The sequence below is a fragment of the Megascapheus bottae genome, chromosome 5, assembly GCF_031878675.1.
Source record: "Megascapheus bottae isolate mThoBot1 chromosome 5, mThoBot2.hap1, whole genome shotgun sequence".
Classification (NCBI taxonomy): domain Eukaryota; kingdom Metazoa; phylum Chordata; class Mammalia; order Rodentia; family Geomyidae; genus Megascapheus; species Megascapheus bottae.
In genome coordinates, this window is record NC_143513.1 from 31,020,911 (window position 1) to 31,042,480 (window position 21,570).

The following is a 21,570-nucleotide window of genomic DNA, read 5'->3' on the forward strand; positions in this document are numbered from 1 at the left end:
ATGATGTTCTCCACAGACATAGGAGAAAATTATTCCTAAAGTTCATTTGAAAGTAGAAAGACCTCAAAACAACAAAACAATCCTGGACAAAAATGAATAATACTTAATTGCAATTTCAATGATAGTACAGAGTTTCAAAAGCAGCATGTTTTTCGCACAAAACAGACATGTAGACTAATGAAAGAGAGAAGACACAGAAATAAGTCCCCACATAAAGTCAGCCAGTTTTCAACATAGATATCAAAAGCAAAATTGAGAAAAGAAAACTCTTCAATAAATATTGGGAAAACTGGATATCTTTTACAGAAAACTGAAACAAAATCCATCTTACTCTGCACTAAAATCAGTCTTTACTTAATGTAAGACCCGAAACTTTTGAAAATACTACAAAAAAAAGTTCATAGGAAAATTACAGACATAAACAATAACTTCCTGAGTAGAATTCTAATAGCTCAGCAAATAAGAGCCAGGGTTTACAATTTTCTGCGCAGAAAAATGAAACAATCATTACAAAGAAGAGGCAGCTTGTAAAATAGGAGACATTCTGTGCTTGCCATTCATCTCACAAGGAAAAAATCAGAATATATAAAGGTCTCAAAAAAAAAAAAAAACAAACTCCAGGAGAACAACATGAGTAATAAATGGGCAAAAGAACAGACAATTCTCAAAGAAGTACAAAAGTACCAGTAAATATGTAAAATAAAAATTTTCACCATCCATAACTATAAAGGAAATGTAAATCTAAACACTAAGATTTCATTATATCAGTCAGAATAAACATGGTCAAGCTAAAAAAAGAAAAAAAAAGCCTGGGAAGGATGTGGAGATGTCAGGGAAAAGATCTCTAATGTATTGTTTGTGCAACTACTATGGAAAATAGTTTAAGGTGTCACAAAAATTAAAAATTAGTGCTGAGTGCTGGTAGCTCATGTCTGTAATGCTAGCTGGTTAGGAGACTTAGATCTGGGGATCATGATTTAAAGCAGCCCAGGCAGGAAAGTCCAGAGACTCTTACCTCCAAATAACCACCAAAAAACTGAAAGTGGAACTGGGGCTCCCAGTGGTGGAACACTAGCCTTGAGTCTTTCACTCAAGGACAGCTCTCAGGCCCTGACTTCAAGACCCACAATCAACCAAAAATAAATTAAAAATTGGACTACAAATTATCCAACAACACTCTTGGGCATAGAGCCAAAGTAATATAAGCCAGAGCACAATAATTACATGCACATACATGTAATAGTACTTTTCACAATCGTCAAGTTATGGAATTAGTTTAGATGTCTTTCAACTGATGAATGGATAAAGAAAATATAATATAATGGAGTATAATTTAGCCCTAAAGAAGAATGGGATATGCCACTTGCAAGGAAATAGAGGGAACTGGAGACCATCATGTAAAGCAAAATAAATCAGGTTGAGAAAGGCAAAGGTCACATATGTGTATATATATACATATATATGGTCTCTATGTATATATACATCATATGCATGTATACATATACATATATAGATACCATACATGTATCATATGTGTGTGTCACAACATGATTATAATCATAGGACTATTTGAGGGGACAACAGAAGGAGTAAGGGAAAAGAGAATAATGATGTGTGAAAAATATCAAAATATATTATTTGTGTAAGGATGGCATAAAGAAACCCATTGAAATCAGTTGAACAAAAGGAGAAATCTCAGGAGCCTGAGATCTGAAGACCATAGTTAAAAGTCCATGAGATTCGCATCTCCAATTAACCACGAGAAAATTGGAAGTGGTGCTGTGACTCCAGAGGTAGGGCAGTAGTCTTGAGCTGAAGAGCTCAAGGACAAGACTCAGGCCCAGAGTTCAAGCCCCACGACCAGAAAAAAAAAAGACAAGATGAGGAATAGGAATAAAGGGGAGTGACATACCGCAGCAAAACTTCTTTTTTTTTTTTTTTTTTTTTTTGTGGGTCAAGGGACTTGAAGTAGGCCTGCATGCTGTCTCCAGAGCTCTTCAGCTCAAGGCCACCATTCTACCCTTGAGCCAAGCCCCACTTCCCATCTCAGGTCCTTTTGTGCCTGGGCTGGCTTTGAACCATGATCCTCAGATCTCAGCCTCCTGAGTAGCTAGGATTACAGGTGTGAACCACCAGGCCTGGTTTAGCTTAAAAGTTTTAAAAAAAATTTTTAAGCAAAACTTCTTCATACACTCATTTTAAAACATATAACAGCATAAACAAAGCACAAAGTATTATTTTCATAGTTAGTAATTCACAAGAAAAGTCAGAATAACTCTCATGCCTTCCATTTTAGTCTTAAATTTGTTAGAGCTGTGCAATTTCAGATGTGTCTTTATATTTTGTGTTCATCAGACATCTTCCTATAGTCAGTAGATGTTGTAGTTTCAAATGTAGTATGTATAAAGAGATAAAGTAAATGGTAGTAAGTAAAATCTTTATGGGAGGACAAGCAGTCGAATTCAGTGTGACAGAGTAAGGTAGCTCAGCAAATACTCACTGGTTTAGCAGGACATCGAGGATGAATGAGGTGCCAAAGGCATCAACCTGGAAACTTGCCCGATCAACATGAGTCAACTGCAACATCAAAAATGAAAAGGCTATTATTCACTGTTCAGCCATGGCAATCAGATGACTAATATTTCTTAGGATCATTCTAAAAGGTTTACAGTAGCACAAACGGGATCGCTCACTTGATACTGAGAATAACAGAAAGCAAATTAAAGCAGAATCTGTACTTTTTAAAGAAGATGAGCATTCACCAATCTGATGTTAATTACACAAAGAGGACAAGCGTCCTTCTTTGTTGCTTCATCTCAAGTGGCAAAACACTGCATTTCCAATATTTTACTTCATTAATTTTATCTGATATCGAATATACAAAGTAAGGTTTGTGTATTCAAAATTGAAAATATGCTTAAGTGAAATAATATGGCAGACACGATTTATGAAAAATCTTCTGAAAAATATTTTCCATCATACCTCAAATACACACAACATTTCAGTTTGAATTCACCAAACCTAACATCACAGATGTGTCTCCATATTTCTAAGTGAAAATTTGAACCTCTGTAAAGCCATATGAATGCTATCAAAATCTTTTTTCTTGGATAAAAGTAATTGCTGTTTCCTGTGCCATCACATAAACTCCCAGAGAAAACCCAAGGGACTCAAAAAAAGATACTATGTTAACAATAATATTATTTTTGGTATATTGACTGATCATATAAACTGACTGAAAAGCAGGCATACGTGTGTGTTCCATTTCACTCTCACAATACTAACAGTAGGACTGTGAACTGCTGGAATTTCTATACGTTTCTTTAATATTAAATTTCTAAAACAAACATTACATTCATGCTGCTGATCCCTGTAAACCAAAATATCCCAGGAAAGGACATAATCTAGAGCACAAAAGGCACCTCAACTATTTCTGGGATTTCACATGCTGTAAAGTATGGCATTAGGTGAAGAGTTTCATTTACAATAATAAAGCTTCCAGGCAAGAAAGGATTGTTCTATTAAAGTCTTGAATGGCGCCAGTGATTCATTTCTTGTAATTCTAGCTACTCGGGAGGCTTAGATCTAAGGATCACACTTCAAAGTGCATGAGGCTCTTGTTTCCAATTAACTATCAAAAAGCCAGAACTGGAACTGTGACTCAAGTGGTAGGTAGAGTGTTAACCCTGAGCAAAAAATGCTCAGGGACAGAGCCCTGACACTGAATTCAAGCCCCAGGACTAGGACACACACACACACACACACACACACACACACACACACACACACACACACACTCCAAGTGTGTGAATATATTGGCCTGCAAATAGTGGTCTTCTCATCATGTCCTCATATAGCCTTGCCCCTGGTTACTGCTCACTCCTATAAAGACATCAATCCTGTTGGAATAAGAACCCCATTCTAATGGCCTCATTTAATCTTAATCACATCTTTTGAGATCTTATGTCCAAATACAATTACAACAGGAGTCCTAGCTTCAATAGATGAATTTTCAGGGGATACAAATACAGTTCTCTTCCATGAAGTCGTCCTGTGCTTTTCCAGCCTCTTCTTACTATAGAATAGGGATTTAGTACGGATCAGCATCAGATATTCTCAGTCAGTATTTCCTGACCAGTTCATTTAAGGGTTGCTTTAGCACAGATGAACCATGAAAGAGCTACAAATTACCTCCTTACTGAAATGCAGTTTTTCCATCAGGCTTGCTCTTAGTGCCGTGTCAATAGATAATGTTCTTTCTGCCTAAAAGCTCTTTGGGCTTCCTGAATTGCTAGACTTTGCTTTGGAAAAGCCCTACTTACCAGAATTGATGTCTCAATTAAAATGAACCTCTCCCTTCTCTATTCTTCCTAAGCACTTGTAAGACTACTACAGCTTTTATCTGTCTTTTCTGACTTAGAAATAATAGCTTTGTAGATCTGTGATAACTGGGGCTGAGACCATATGGTGTTTACCTTGGATTATAATTACAATTTGGATCAAGGTAATACTAACATTCTTTTTTGGCAGGGTGTTTACTATTTATACTAATTTGAATTATTTTTTATTTTTCAATTATTGTGATTAAAATACATATTTATGGGGTCAAAGGCAATATTTCAAGACATTCATATAATATATGCAGATCAAATCAAGATAGCCAATCCATTTTCTTACCATTTTATAATGCTTTAGAGCCTTTGAATTCCTGTCTTCTAGATTCATAAAATCTATCACAGGTTGTTATAAGCTGTACTTACCTCTCCTATATAACTGTATTTTGACACCAATATACAATCTTTTCCTATCCAGCTCCTTTTTACCTCCCAAGCCCCCAGTAATTTATTATTCTGTTCTTCTCTACTTTAACATTATGTTTTTGTAGCTTCCACATATGAGAAATACAGAATATTTGTCTGACTCTTTCAGGCTATTTCACTTAACATAAAGTTCTCCAGTTTCAATCATCTTAACACAAATGAATTTAGTCTAAGTGTTATAGTTTCTACTTCCCAGAGCTATGCTTTACATTTACAGTCAAAGATTGACCCATATGCTTAAATTAAAAAGGAAATATGTTAACAGCTTGTAGTAAAACAAAAAAGTTTGCATTATTAATAATGATAGGAATAAGAAAATTTAATATAATTTTAATGTAAGGCAAGGCTTCCTTCAACTGTATACCATTTGGCTAATTCAACAAACTTTTAATAGTATACCAAATTCTGGAAAATAAGAGGTTATTAGTGGTGGCAAAGACTGTTTCTGATCTAGCAGAACTAATACAGGGAGGAAGAAAGTGAATTAAATTATTTTTAACTTAGAAAACAAGTGATAAAAACAGGGTATGCTTTCAAGAATAAACAAGTACCTACCCAATCATCCAGAAACAAGGACATACTAAATCCACTACCACAATGATGTTCATTGAAGTACTACTATTTACCATAGCCAAGATATGGAACCAACCCAGATGCCCCTCAGTTGATGAGTACATCAACAAGATTTGGTATTTATACACAATGGCATTCTATGCTGCCATCAGAAAGAACGACATTGCCCCATTTGTAAGGAAATGGAAAGACTTGGAAAAATCATATTAAGTGAAGTAAGCCAGACTCAAAGGAACATAGGCTCAGTGGTTTCCCTCATTTGTCATAATTAGTATTAACCTTGGGCTCTCCTAGCACAGGTTTACAATAGGGCAAAACCTAGATACATAAGGCCATATGGAATGATGCTAAATGAAAGGACCTCCAGGATATAGAAACAAGAGCTATATAATATGTGATTGTTGTTCATAATGTACTATGTTATTTCTCATCTCTTTTGTTGTCCCTTGGTTATCTCATATTGTTACAATATCTTTCCTTGTTATCATCTGATATAGTGCATATATTTTTGTTTATTTGAAATAGGATAGGGAAGGGGGGAAAACAAGATGAGGGGAAATGGTAGGAGGGAAAAGGAGTCAAAAACATGAGAAGGGGTAACAATGTTAAGTAATGTACCTTCTATCTGAGGAATATAATGTAACTCTTCTATTAATTAAAATAAAAATATATTTAAAAAAGAATAATCAATAATGGGGATCTAGATGATCTTAGAAGACCTCTTCAAGGAGGTCAGCATTAATATTAATATTAATTTCTAGAAAAGGTCTGTGTTTGGCAAAACCATGTTTCTACAAGATACCCATACACTGACCCCCAGAATCTATGAACATGTCACCTTACATAATTACTATACAGATATGAACAAGAACTTTTAAATGGCAAATTTTTCCTGGTCCTGTGAGTTGTCCTAATCAAAAGGCCTGGGTCTTTTGAAGAGGAAAGCAAGACTACCCCAGTCAGAGGAGATGTGAGATGAAAATAGAGATAACAGCCTCTAGAAAGCAGAGAAAAGCATGGAACAAATGTCCCTAGAGTTGTCCAAAGGATCACAGTTCAGCCAGCTCTTTCCTCATCCTGCTTCTGACTTCTGGTCCTGGAAGATAGTATTTTTTCTTATTTTAAGATTCTAAGCACTTAGTAATGTATTAGAGTAAACAAGCAGGAATACAAGCCAATGGTACTGCCCTTCATAGACTAGTGAAATCGAAGGGACCATACAATAGTAGGATTGACAGGAGGATGCATGGATCAAACTCTAAACTAAGGACTTCCCATCTGTATAAGTCCCTTTTGTGTTTCTACCACACATTTGGTAATTTATAACAAAAACAGGAACTGAGCACCAGCTATAGCCCTAGCTATTCAGGATGCTGAAATCTGAGGATCACAGTTCAAAGGCAGCCAAGTCAGAAAAATCTGACTCTTTTTTTTTTTTTTTTTTTTTTTTTTTTTTTTTTTTTGCCAGTCTTGGGTTTGAGCTCAGGGCCTGAGCACTGTCCTTGGACTTTCTCAAAGCTAGAGCTCTACCACTTGAGCCTCAGCACCACTTCCAGCTTTTTTCTATGTATGTGGTACCGAGGAATCGAACCTGGGTCTTCATGCATGCTAGGCAAGCACTTTAACCACTAGGCCAAACTCCCGGCCCCTAAATCTCAGACTCTTATCTTCAATTGAGCATCAAAAATGCTGGAAGTAGAGCTTTGCTTCAAGTGGCAGAGACCTAGCTGTGAGCAAAAAACTCAGAGACAGTGTCCAAGCATCCTGAGTTCAAGTACCGGGACCAGACCAGCACACACAAACACACGGTTTATATGACTCAAATTTCTGGTGAAAGCCTGATGAGAGAATTTGAGGACATGAACTATTATCTTTCAAGAAGGCCTACTTCTTCTAGGTTCTATAACTTCAACTCCACCACACATTAACATTTGAAGGACAAGCTCAAACTTAATCACAAACCCTAGCACCAATCAGTCCTGCAGTTGGAGTTGCTAAAATAAACATAAACAAGGCTTCTTTGTAGACTGTCCTGACTTCTAACATTAAGCACTAACTCCATGCAGTCAGTTTTTAAATAGTTCAAAGAGAGGAAACATGGTGCTTCTTTTGATTATCTTGGGGAAATAACAACTTAAGTAGAATTATAATGAAATCAGCTTATTACACAATGCTTTTAGTGGAAGCCAGGGTGGTTCTTGGGAAGTTAACCTTCACCTTTTGAAGGGAAAAGAGAGTTGAAATGGAAAAAAAAAAAAGAATTAGAAAAAGAAAAAAAAGAAACAAAAAGAATTCAGTTATAATTTCATAAACATGAACTTTAAATTATACAGTAATAATTTGTATGCCAAGGAGGGTTTACTTTTCCTTTGGGGGTGGTAGGAATGTAATTCAGGATCCTGCACATGCTACTCAAACACTTCACCACTAACGTATATCCTCAACACAATTTGTGAGGTGTGAATAAACATCATCTCCAAGATCACAGAGTGGATTTCAGTGAAGGCATCTTGCCATCCTAATTCCACTCCTCACTCTCTTTCTGTGGCTCAAGGTGCTTATTAATAAAAGGAACATTTTTAGAATCATAAGAATGCTCTAAATTGAATTTTTAAAAGAAATTATGAGGAAAAAACTGAGAATCAATCTTTAGAACTCTATTTTCATCAGAAAAGTCAATGTTACCACCTCCCACATACAGGAAACCTGTTATAAGACCAATTCAATTACAACCTTACAAACTGAAATTATAGTCAAAATTTTTTAAGAAAAAAATGATAAAGCTGTGGAAGAGAGTATAGCTCACATTTATAAAAGCTGTGAAACAAAAGACTCAAAAGGAAAAACTGCAAAAAAGAAAAAAAAGGTAAAATAAAATAAAATAGCTATCCAGATGGTAAAAGCTCTTAATAAATTAATAGAATTACATAAAGCTAATTTCAATTTCTAATTTCAAAAATGAATCAGACTCTTAGAACCAAAAGAATCTGATACAGTCCCCAGATTGAGACTTGTTTATTATTCATGGCAATAGCTGAAATTTAAATGTGAAGCTAATGTAACTTCATGTATCTCTTAGATCTAGCTTCTTGGAAACTGGTCCCTTTGCCCTCACATCTCCCACAGCCAGTGAGCCAGCGCCAACTACCTACTCCAGAAAGAAAATACAGCTGAACTTTTTAAGATTGCTTTATTGATAACCTTGTTTTCCTTTTTGCAAAAAAAAAAAGTAAGACCAAAGCATTCATAGTCTAATCAGAAATATGACCCAAGGAGAAATGGTAGTTTGAGTTCATAATTTAAGTCCAACCTAAAGTGAAAATAGTACTAATCAAATGATATTACATAACATGAAAACTGTAAAAGTAATTCACATGATTAAAGAAAATGTTTACATAACTGAACCTTTAGCTACTCTGTTTCTAAATACATCTGGCAGTTTGTTTGTCATTTGGTTGTTTCAAAGTAATGTTTAAAAGAATACAAATGGTGGTAAAGGTGGCTCATGTCTATAATCCTAGCCACTCAGGTGGCTGAGATCTGAGAATTGTGGTTTGAAGCCAGCTGGAGCAAAAAAGTGTCCATGAGACTCCTATCTCCAATAACCTACTCAAAAAGTTGGAGGTGACAATGTAGCTTAAGTGCTCAAGTACTAGAGCTCCTGCCTTGAGCACAAAGAAGCTCAGGGACAGTGCCCAGGGCCTGATTTCAAGCCCCAGAATGAGGAAGAAAAAAGGAAAAGAATACAAATATTCCTAGAAGTCACCTTCAGTTAACTTAAAAGTATCTATAGCAAATATTACTTATATGCATGATTTGATTTCCTGAATCAGGAAATAAAATCCTTATGACTATGATTATAGAATTGCCTTAAGTGAACTTTTAGCAAAAGAGCTTTAAAAAGAATTCAGATCAGCTAAAATTACCATTTCTCATTATAGATTGTGTTATGATCATAACCATATGATTGTTTTTCTGCAAAGAGTTATCTGTGTATGATCCACGACTAATCTTGTGAAGAACTGTATTATAATAACATTTGTTAAGAATGGATTTTATCCAACGGGTCTTCCTAATACATATATTAGCATAACATATAGAAGAACATTAATGATTTTGATTCCATATATGATTATGACTATGTTAAATCCATCCATCTTTTCTATCTGGCCAATTCAATCTTATCCCATTATGTTCATGTCAAATATCACAACTAATTAACATATTTTCTTGGCCAAACAGCCAAGTGCTTGAATCCAGGGCTTCCTGTGTACTCTACCACTGACCTATATCCCTAATGTTCCAAACTGTTCTTTAAATCCAACCATCTGTGTGGTTATCACAAAAGCCAGAATAGTGCATGGGAAGCAGGTCATTTAAAGGAAAATGAAACAAAACAAAAGTGGTCTTTAAAGAATAAATTTTAAAGATCTAACTGGATTTGAACTCTGAATCCTCCGTTTAAAAGTGGAATAAAATGGGGCATGTTGTTTGATGTCTCTGAAAAAGCAAAGATAATATTATGCACTTTGTAAATATATTATAGCAAATAGTTACAAGCTATCCAGTCTTTATGGAGTTCTGATCACACCAAACTCTGGAGATATAAAGAGGTATTAGACATGGTGGCTGTACAGAACATTCAAAGTCAAAAAGGGAAACGGCTAGTAAGGCAAGTATCTGTAGCTCATACCTCTAACCTTAGCTACTCAGGAAACTGAGATTTGATTACTGTGATGCAAAGCAAGCCCAGGCAGGAAAATCCTTGATATTGTTCTATCCCCAGTTAACCAGAAAAAAAGCCAGAAGTAAACTGTGGCTCAAGTAGTAGAACACTAGTGTTGAATTAAAGACAAAACAAAACAAAACCAAAAACAAAAAAGCTCAGAGGTCCTTAGTTTAAGATCCAGAATTGGAAAGGGCAAAAAAAAGAAAGAAAGAAAGGAAAACTACTAAACAAACAAATTATTTCAACAAAATACATATAAATCCCTTAATAGATATTTATACAAGCTATAATAGCAGCCCTTCGTCTGTAACATTAGAGAGGGATGGGTTGGTGGACCCACAAACCACCAACAGAGGCACAAAAATAAGGAATATCTCAGCAGAAGCAGAAAATTAAAAGAAATGCTAGAGTACTGACATAAACAAAGTGAGACATCCATTACAGAAGATTAGACTGGAACTACAGATGGTAAAGATCTTCCAAACCAGTGGTTCTTGATCTTAGTTGCATGCTGAACTTACTTAGAAGGATTTTTTTTAAGACACTAATGTTTTGGCCCCCAATTCTAAGATTCTGATTCATTTGGTTTGGAGTATATCTTAGCCATGATATATTTCAGAATCATCAATGGGTTCTAAGGTTTGACTACGGATAAAACAATGATCATTCTATTGATGGGCATTTAGACTGTTTCCATAATTTGTCTATTGTGAATGATGTCACACTGAATGTTGGAATGGAGATATCTCTATTACACAGTGTTTACAATGCCTTTTGGTGTATACCAAAATTGGTAGAATACGATCATATTGTACTTCTGTTTTTCTTTTTTTGAGAAAATTATTATTGACTTCCATGGTAGCTGCAAATTTTCCATTCTCACCAACTGTGTATAGTTTTCTCATCCCCCAGCTCTCACCAGCATTTGTTGTTTATTTTCTTAATGACTGTAATTTAGATAAATAAAGAAAACTTAGTATCGATGGTAAAATCCTCTTGTACTATCAATATACACTAAAATCAGTTAAATATGAATGACAGAAGTGAAACAGAGGGCAGGCAAATAGAGAGGGTGAAAAAAAGTGAATATGCTCTAAACACTTTATATGTGCAAGTGAAAATAGAAAAATAAGACTTGTGGGAGTTGTTTTAAAGAGAGAGGAAGACAAGAAAGTGGTTCAGGAAGCAAGTTAGATCAGAATAGTATATACACTAGCTGTAGCACAAAGCTGTAAATCCCTTGTATAACCAACAGAAGTAAAATTTAAAAATTGTAAAAAAAACAACAACAACAACAAAAACAATGATCATTCTAATCAAACTAAGAAATGGTCTCTTCATCTTAAAAGCAATAGAGCACTGATGTGAAAATATCTCACAATAAGCCATACATAGCTCCTGCCTCATCCCTTCATTATTCATGACAAAAAAAATGATGTTTCCTAAAACATCTCTACACATTGTTTTGGTATATTGTCCATCACACATTAGACTCACAATATACTTTAAAAATAAAAAGAACTAATGGGAGAAGAGTAAAACATTAGAATTTCTGTAGGACTTTTTTGTGTTTCATTCAGTTTTTTACATTTGTTCTTAGTGGCACTGAGGCTTGAACTTGCACTTGCTAGATAGATATTTGAGCCATATCCCCAATCCATCCCACTGTATTATTTCAGCAAGGAGTCATTTTGGTATAACAAGATTAAAGTAGGGAGAATTAGAACAAAAACAAAAAGAAAAACTTTCTACTTTCATGTAGGAAGTAAGAATCAAAATGGGAGCTGTTCGCTAGGCACTGATGTCTCAAGTATGTAATTGTAGCTACTCAGGAGGCTGAGATCTAAGACATCCCAGAAACTTATCTCTAATCAACAATCAGAAAACTGAAAGTGATGGCTCAAGCAATACAGTGCTGACTTTGGGCTGAAAAGCTCAGGGACAGTACCTAGGCCTAGAGTTCAAGCCCAACAATAATTAAAGAAAAGGTAGCTTTTATTTGCTTTATTCTTTTTAGGCTGGGGAAATCACACAATCCTATCGGTCTAGTGATTCCTAATGATTATACCATGGTTTTGAGTAGATAAAACATGTGGGCCCATGTGAAAAACAGATGACTTTCAGGACTTCTTTTTAACTGACATGGTTTCTTTTTGTCTCTACTTATTCCCATCCCAAGATATTTTTCAACGTGTTACCCTTGTGAAAATAAAATTTGGCCAGCTCCTGAAGAAAGTTCATCTAGTGGAACTTACTCTCCACTCAAAACCTCAATTCTTGCTCCTGACTTTACTTAATGTGAATCGTTTCATAGTTAATATAAACACTATCTATTGTTCAGGATATAGTACTCAAGAACATACTACACAAGAATCCCTAAAGGAAGCCACACACACACACACACACACACACACACACACACCAAAAATAACTTTCCTTGAATAATATCAGTTTTTGAGGGATATTTGCTGAATTTGTCTTGCTGAATTTCTAGCTCTGAGGGCACTGATAGCCCTGGATCTGAGACTCTAGCTGCTAATGTCCCTTCTCTCCAGTGGCCTCTGCTCCATTGAGCAAGAGGCAAAGAGACTGTGCCGACACTGGCACCATATCCTATTTTCTCATCTCCATTCAGGAAGTCAGGCAGCCTCATTACCTATTTATGCTTCAGCTATCTTCTGATAAATCAGTCTCTCCATCATCTTGGCCATTAGCTGTCCATTACTAAACCTTCAATTTAAGACCTGAACAAGAAAATGCTGACTCATATAATCCTGCAAGTCAAAACAGACTTTTAAGTTGCTTAGTAGTCTAAGGATAATATAGTATACAGGTATACGGAACTGTAATTAAATCTGAGTGTAAAGAAACCTGGCGTTTGGATGCAACAAATATCAGCATACACTATCTCTCAGATGAATCAACCTTGGGAAACTGATACCCTTCTCATGTTCAAAAAGGACTGGGAGAAATGAGATGAGAGCTCTTTCCAGCCCAACTATTGGCTTGCTATTTGATTTAGAGTGCAGTTGGAAAAACTTTCTCCACTTCATTCTGTTGTTAGCATATGTGAACTGAAAATAGTCACAATTACAGAATACTGTGAAAAAAGGCACTTAAAATCTTTTGTTTACAGTGAATAGTATATAAAAGCTCATTGCAGAGAATAATGTAAGAAGTTAAAGCTAAAAGAGCAGAGGAGGAAAATGAGTGAGCTCTCACTATCTATATCTATATCTATATCTATGTCTATGTCTATATCTATGTCTATGTCTATCTATCTATAATATAAAATCAGGAGCTGGGAGTGTGGCCTACTGATAGAGTGTTTGCCTAGCATGCACGAAGCCCTGGGTTTGAATCCCCAGTACCACATACACGGAAAAAACCATAAGTGATGCTATGGCTCAATTGGTAGAGCACTAGCTTCAAAAATGTTCAAGGATAGTGCCCAAGCCCTGAGTTCAAACCACAGGACTTGGAAAAAAGTGAATGGAAGAAAGACAGCCTCTTCAACAAGTGCTGGCAAAATTGGTTAAGCACCTGCAGAAAACTAAAGTTGGATCTTTCTATGTCACCCTGCAACAGAATTAATTCCAAATGGATCAAAGACCTTGAGGTAAAAGCAGATACCCTAAAAACTGTACAAGAAGGAATAGGAGACCCACTAGGTCTCCTTGGCAAAGGTCAAAACTTTCTGAATAAAGACTGGGTCTTTATTCACAACAAAAGAAGGAAAGTTGGACAAATGGGACTGCATTGAACTGCAGAGCTTCTGTATGGCAAAGGATATAGCTAGCAACTTAAATAGAAAGCCAACAGAGTGGGAGAAGATCTTTACTAGCCATACAACAGACAAGAGCCTCATCTAAAATAAATCTACAGCTGAAAAAAAAAAAAGAATCTCTTGGGGCCAGGAGTTTGGCTTAGTGGTAGAGTGTTTGCCTAGCATGCATGAAGACCAGGGTTCGTTCCTCCGTACCACATACATTGAAAAAAGCCAGAAGTGGTGCTGAGTTTCAAGTGGTAGAGTGCTAGCCTTGAGAAAGTCCAAGGACAGTGCTCAGTCCCTGAGCCCAAGCCCAGGACTGGCAAAAAAAAAAAAAAATGAATATCTCCAAAACAAATCTTCAAAGAAACAACCATGCCAATAAAAGGTAGGCTAAAAACTTAGAGATTTCTCTGAAGAGGAAATAAGAATGGCCTATAGAAACATGAAGAAATGTTTGACATCTCTGGCCATAAAAGAAATGCAAAACAAAATAATTCTGAGGTTCCACCTCACTCCAGTTAGAATGGCCATTATCAAGCAATCTAATAACAACAGATGCTGGAGGGGATGTGGCCAGGAGGAATCTCTACTACACTGTTGGTGGGAGTGTAAACTCCACTATGGAAAGCAGTGTGATGATTCCTCAAAAGACTAAACACAGAGCTCCCTATGACCCAGCAATTCCACTCCTTGACATTTACCCAATCGTTCAGAAACAAGAACATCCTAAATCCACTACCACAACGATGTTCACTGAAGTACTACTATTTACCATAGCCAAAATATGGAACCAACCCAGATGCTGCTGAGTAGATGACTAGATCAAGTAGATATGGTATTTATACACAATGGAATTCAGAAAAAAGGACATTGCCCATTTGTAAGGAAATTGAAACACTTGGAAAAAAAAACCTATTAAGTGAAGTAAGCCAGACCCAAAGGAAGATAGGCTCAGTGGTTTCCCTCATTTGTAATAATTAGTACACATCTAGGACTTGCTTAGCACAGGAATAGCTCAAAACCTATGTACATAAGGCCATATAGGATGAGATTAAATGAAAGGATCTCTAGGGTATGGAAGCAAGAGCTTTATCTTGTGTGACTGTTGTTCTTAATATACTATGTTATTTCTCTTTTCTTTTATTGCCCTTATGGTTAATCTCATATTATTATTATATCTGACTTTGTTACCTGGTATATTGTATATACGTTTATTTGTTTATTTGAAATAGGAAAGGGAAGGGGAGAAAACAAGATGATTGGGAAGGGTGAGGGGAGGGACATGAGGACAAAAAAATGAGAAGAGGTATCAATGTGTAAGAAGTAATGCATGTACTACCTGACAAATGTAACTTTAAACCCTCTGTACTTTATCCCAACAGTGAAAAAAGAAAGAAAAGAAACAAACAAAAGAATTACATGCAGATTTCTCCTTAGACTTGAAATATATCTTCATACAAGGGAATAAAACCTCTAATTTTGGAGATTTTTAATTAGCATTATGATTTCATGTCTGGATATGAAAAGGAAACAGACTGACATTCTCTCCATTCTTCTTCTTGGTGGCATGAACACAGCTCATAACAGAATGGATTTCATGTCAAAGGTTGATGGAATTTTGCTCCTGTAGTGTCAGAAACCAAAAGGATAAAAAAAATCATAAGGAGCAATGGCCTCATTAGGGCAAGAAGGTGGAGCTCTAAAGCCATTAGGTAAATTAGAGCTATTCACTTTCTCTTTCTGGTCAGATTGTTCTGCCTTAAGAAAACTACATACACCAAGGACTTGGATACTGTTTTGTCTGTTCTATGTATAACCCAGATCTCTCTACTATTATGTTTGGATACAAAGGTGAAGAAAGTCAGTTCTCTAGTTCTTGTCTCTTCTGGAGCAAATTGGAGCAGTGCAATGAGAACTCTTTACATGTGACCTGCTGAGTTAAGAGTCTTCCTATAAGACATCTTGATTCTCTTCCAAAGGAAAAAAACCAAGCACAATCCCTCTGCATTTTCTAATATTGTTTTACTTCTTTCTGCTCTGAATACCTTAAAAGTACCATGGTGGGCAGTTTTCATTTGTTACATTAAATGATCTCCTAGGAAATGCATTCCCTTCAAAAAAATGTATAGATTTTCCCTGTGTACCTCCCTTCTTGGGTTTCTGAGAAGCTGTCTCCTAGCAAGGGGTCCTGATTCAAATGTTCCCCAGTCATCCTACTCAGCAAACCCCACTAATTCATCCTCTCTGGCCTTCTCTGGACTGCCTGGACTGTTCTACCATCTCCATTGCAACTACCAAGCCTGAACATCTACCGTGTGCAAAGCATTTCCCTAAGAGCCACAAAGAGTTCTGAGGAAGACCAGGTTTCTGCCCACATCTTTTTGTTAATAGGGAAGCCACATTACTCTTGTACAAAGTAGTGATGTAACATAGCTTCAATTGAAACTGTTGTGTCCCCAAAAAAGTTTTCCCTTTGTTTTAAAGCTGTGAACATGTTATTTATAAAAAGACAAATAGCACAGTAATTAAAACAAGAGTCTATAGTCAACTTATGTTTAAATCCTAGCTCCATTTCTGCTTAAATTGAATGATTGTGGGGAAGATCTCTGTATTTATTAAGTGGAGACCAGAGTACCAACCTCTGAGGACTGCTGTGGAGACCGAATGTAAAGAACTGCAGAAGGAATGACCTAGTTCCATCCATATTAGTATAGTATTCTGCACTATGAATATCTGAAGCCCCATCATGTATAAAGAGAAATTCATATTATCAGGAGTGAGGATTAGTTTCACTTGATACATTAGTATCCCTTGATACTTCCAGATTACAGATTATCTGTTCCTCTCTATAGAGATCTGTGATTTTGTGCTACACTAGCAAATGCTCTCATTATGTTACGAGATACCTACCTCACTATCCCCAAGGTTTAGGACCTTTTCTATTGCAATTTTTTTTGCACAGTTATAAATTCACACCAACTCTGACAGCTGTTATTTAACAATAATATGAAGAAACAATATCTTTCAAGTTATAATTATCTAATGAGAAGCTATCTCATGACTACAATATAATCAAAACTGTTTCCATATTGGTTTCTTGTTAATTCCTTATTAGTTTTAAGTATTATTATTGCCTTCAAGAGTATAGTCCTTATCAACATATGCCTTACACTTGTTCTTAAAAGCTTCTGATCTGTTTCCCTGAGTTAATTCTATTCCACCAACATTTGTTGGTAAGTCTGGTAGTCATTTGGTTATGTGCCACAAAGAAAATCACAGGAAAGAATTCTAATACATGCACATATAAGTGAAAACACATGCACGCACACACACACACACACACACACACTTTACATTAGTGTTGACCAACATGATTACTGACCTCTAACTTGAAATATAAAAGCAGTAATGAAAAAAAAAACCTTTTAATGCAAATCTGGCAAGTTTAAACTTCATAAGAAAAGACACAAGAATCAAAATGTATTAAGTATTTCCCAGTCCCATGGTTTCCCTCGTTATTCAAAGATAGAATAGTATAAAGAGAAAAAAGTCAAGAATCTCTAGTTCTAGCGATTCTCCTGCAGAGAACAGGAACTATAAAAAGGCATGATTAATAGCTCAACTATAACTAAAATACCCGGCTGCACAAAGGTCAGAAGGCATAGAAAAGAGTATAGCTGTTTCTCTCATCTAGTGAAATACAAAACCTGAAATTCAGCCAGTGGTCTTCTGGAGATGAGACGGCACATGCATACTATCCACATACACAAGACTCACCCCACTACCAGCAAACAGCAACAGGAATGTTCACACTTGGAGACTTTTTCTTCCTGAACACTTTCTACAATGAACATATGATGCTAAAATAGAAGCATATGGACTTTTCCTAATCTAATATTTCTTAAGATAAATACCACAAACAATTAACTTTGGAATAACAGATTTTCTAAAAAATGTTTGTTGAAAATGGTCAGAAATTCAGGAACACATGGCTGATTGATTAAGTGTTAAAACATTTATTAAACATGGTAATTGACTGTAAGAAAATGGAAATCCTTCCATGGAGAAGGATATTATAACCAACACTGAGCCTACAGTCATGTTAAGAATAGTTACTTTAAAAAAAATTAATTGGTACTTCAAAAAGTTTTGGGATGCTGGATGCAGTGGTTCACGCCTATAATCCTAGCTACTCAGGTGGCTGCGATTTGAAGATCACAGCCCAGGCACTAAAGAACATGAGACTCTTCTCTCCAATTAATCAAAATCAAGTGGAAAGTGGGGCTGTGGCTCTATGGGTAGGGCAGTAGCCTTGACCTGAAGAGCTCAGGGACAGTGCCCAGGCCCAGAGGTCAAGCCCCATGACCCACAAAAAAGAAAAAAAAAACATTTGGGGAAAGTTATAAGAACTCAGGAGGAAATCGTCCAGTAATGCTATGCTTTCTTTCCCAGCAAGCTCAAGTCCCTCTGTGTAGTCCCTAAAATGGAAAAACTGAAATCCATGTTAAAAATCAGTATTGTTGACATAACTGTATTTCAAATGCCATCTAACTTTGGCTTTCACGGAAGAAGAAAGGCTCTGAAATAACTTAAGGGCACAATGATTTGGAGTTTTAGAAAATGAGCTGGAACCAAGTAAAATAAAAAGTATCTCACTCCAAGTAACAGGCTATGTATTGTTTCATGACATGCCTGTTGTTCTATGGCATGCTTCCTCATGTCCACACAAAACTTTTACACAAATATTCACAGCAGCATTATTCACAACAGCTAAAGAAATGAAACAATTTACTTTTGCTTCAGGATAAATGGGTAGGTAGTAGAACATTATTTGACAATAATGAATGAGGAAGAATGAGGTACACCAGCTACAATGTAGATATCCTTTGGATTACCATGAGAAAAAGAGAAAGAGAGAGAGCAGAGAGGCTCATGAATGATCTGAGAAGGCAAAAAAAATGATTAGCCTGAAGGCTAAGCTCTACCACAAACAGCACCATGCTGAGAAAGTACAAATGAAAAAGACCATGAAGATGCACGAAAAGAGAAACACGAAACAAAAAGATGATGAGAAGACTCCTCAGGGAGCAGTACCTGCCTATCGGTTGGACAGAGAAGGACAGTCTCGAGCAAAAGTACTGTCCAACATGATTAAACAAAAACGGAAAGAGAAGGCGGGAAAGTGGAAAGTCCCTCTGCCCAAAGTTCATGCCCAGGGAGAAACAGAAGTATTAAAAGTTATTTGTACTGGGAAGAGAAAAAAGAAGGCATGGAAGAGGATGGTTACTAAAGTCTGCTTTGTTGGAGATGGCTTTACAAGAAAGCCTCCTAAATATGAGTGGTTCATCAGACCAATGGGCTTACATTTCAAGAAGGCCCACGTAACACATCCTGAACTGAAAGCCACCTTTTGCCTGCCGATACTTGGTGTAAAAAAGAATCCCTCATCTCCACTTTTTACAACTTTGGGTGTCATTACCAAAGGGACAGTCATTGAAGTGAATGTGAGTGAGCTGGGCTTGGTGACACAAGGAGGCAAGGTTATTTGGGGGTAAATATGCCCAGGTTACCAACAATCCTGAAAACGATGGATGTATAAATGCAGTCTTACTGGTTTGATAGACATTTCATACAAGTAACTCCTTACAATTTTTGAAGACTACACACCAATCAGGAAAACCGCCATCACTGTGTTGTATCTGAATACTATCAAAGAGCCTTACTTGTCTGAAATCAAGAAAACTAGTTAGTAAATTATTTTTAAAAATTAAAATGGCCTACTTAAAAAAAAAAAAAAGAAGTATCTGGGGCTGGGCCAGGAGTTTGGCCTAATGGTAAGAGTGCTTGTCTAGCATGCACGAAGACCCGGGTTCGATTCCTTGGTACCACATATATAGAAAAAGCTGGAAGTGATGCTGTGGCTTACGTGGCAGAATGCTAGCCTTGAGAAAAGCCCAAGGACAGTGCTCAGGCCCTGAGTTCAAGCCCCAAGACTAGAAAAAAAAAGATTCTCCAATTACTGGGGTAAATAAAGACTCATGACTTAAAAAAAAAAAGAAGTATCTGGGGCTTAGCTACAAGGGAAAAAAATTAAATGTCCTTAATACAAAAACATCTTTAATTTGTGTGTGTGTGTGTGTGTGTGTGTGTGTGTGTGTGTGTGTGTGTGTGTGTGTGTATGTGTGTGTTATTTGGGGGTTTGGACTCCAGGCAGGTTTGAACTTGCTAGCCTGGTGCTCCACCACTTGAGCTATGCCCCAGCCCTGCTTTTTGACGGTTACTTTGAGTCTTGCAAATTTTTCTGCCCTGGCTGTCCTCAAACCTCACTTTTTTCATTCCCAGTATCCCAACTAACCAACAGCATCCACTCTAAAGAATAAATATTAAGGGAGAAACTCAGTTGAATATGTCATATAAATTCAGAACTATCAGCCATACTGTTTGTCACTCTCCGGGAGGATGCACATCACTGTCTTAACGAAAATATTGCTCCAGGCAGCAAACAAAATGTAGTAAATAAAGTCATGAACAAAGGTTTAATAGCTTAGGTTATTTATTTTTCTTAGAAGAGATGGGGCTACAAACTAGCATGAATGATTTTGTTATAGTGATTAAAGTGGCCAAGGAGACAACAAAGCAGCAGCTTTTTTTTTGCCAGTCCTAGGGCTTGAACTCAGGGCCTGAGCACCGTCTTTGGGCTTTTCTTCTCAAAACTAGAGATCTGCCACTTGAGCCACAATACCACTTCCAGCTTTTTTCTATGTATGTAGTACTGAGGAATCAAACTCAGATCTTTGTGCATACTTGGCAAGCACTTGACCATTAAACTGAACTCTAGGCCCGCAAAACAGCTTTCTGGGTTGAAATGTGTTAAAATGGATCCAAGTTCCTGCCACTTTCTCTGGCATTCTCTCTCCCCTTATCACTAATCAGCACTGCATGAGATTCAAAGCAAGAAGGACAAGTTAGTTTTTCTTGCAGGGACTGCGAGGAAACCAGGGCATAATGAATAGAGGATAGTGCAGTGAGGCCTGCAGAATATGGGGGAGGGGAAAGCAGAGAAGGAAAGAAGGAAGGAGAGATCAGGCATATATATGGAAGGACACACCTCCTCCTTTCAGCCCCATCCAAATCTGTTGGGAAAAAAATATTACAACCGTGAAAAATATCTCAAAAATACATAAAATCAGTAACCTAAGTAGTCACAGAATGTTTTCTCTACATCCTTGAGACAGGAAAATTAAAACACAGATCATATTTACTGAGTACTCACTGGGGACCAGGTCTAGTGCTAAACAATGGTAAACAACATGGTTTTGTGTATTATAATGGTTTATTTACATTCATAACTGGCCAAGTCTGAAACCAAGATCAGAGTTTATCTGGTGGAGACAGTATCTAATGCCTAAGTTACCAGGGCCCTGAGTCCTTTCCCCAATGCACATAGGAGCATGAACAATTTTATGCCAAATTTATGAGACAAGTTTCACTTTTTGTATAGCTGTAACCATGCCTTGTCATTCCTTTACCCTGACTATGAATCCTATAGCCAAGAAGCAGGGAATATATATTGTGCAGCAATGAAGTTCACCATGGAAGGAATGACGTACTCGGTAAGTGAGTACGTAAAGGTGAAATTCAGGTCACTGTGGGCAATGTGACCTAGAAAAATGAGG

The 21,570-nt window shown here is 36.7% G+C and overlaps 1 protein-coding gene and 1 pseudogene across 1 annotated transcript in view; one reads left to right on the forward strand and one right to left on the reverse strand.

Moving 5' to 3' along the window:
• Adam22 (ADAM metallopeptidase domain 22) overlaps window positions 1–21,570 on the reverse strand; it is a 178,577-nt gene that overhangs the window by 147,389 nt on the left and 9,618 nt on the right. Inside the window, exon 2 of the mRNA XM_090332220.1 lies at window positions 2,501–2,577. Within this exon, the coding sequence (XP_090188346.1) occupies window positions 2,501–2,577 (77 nt within the window). The remainder of the gene's footprint in view (window positions 1–2,500; window positions 2,578–21,570) is intronic.
• On the forward strand, window positions 18,739–19,513 carry LOC150063179 (ribosome biogenesis protein NSA2 homolog pseudogene; annotated as a pseudogene).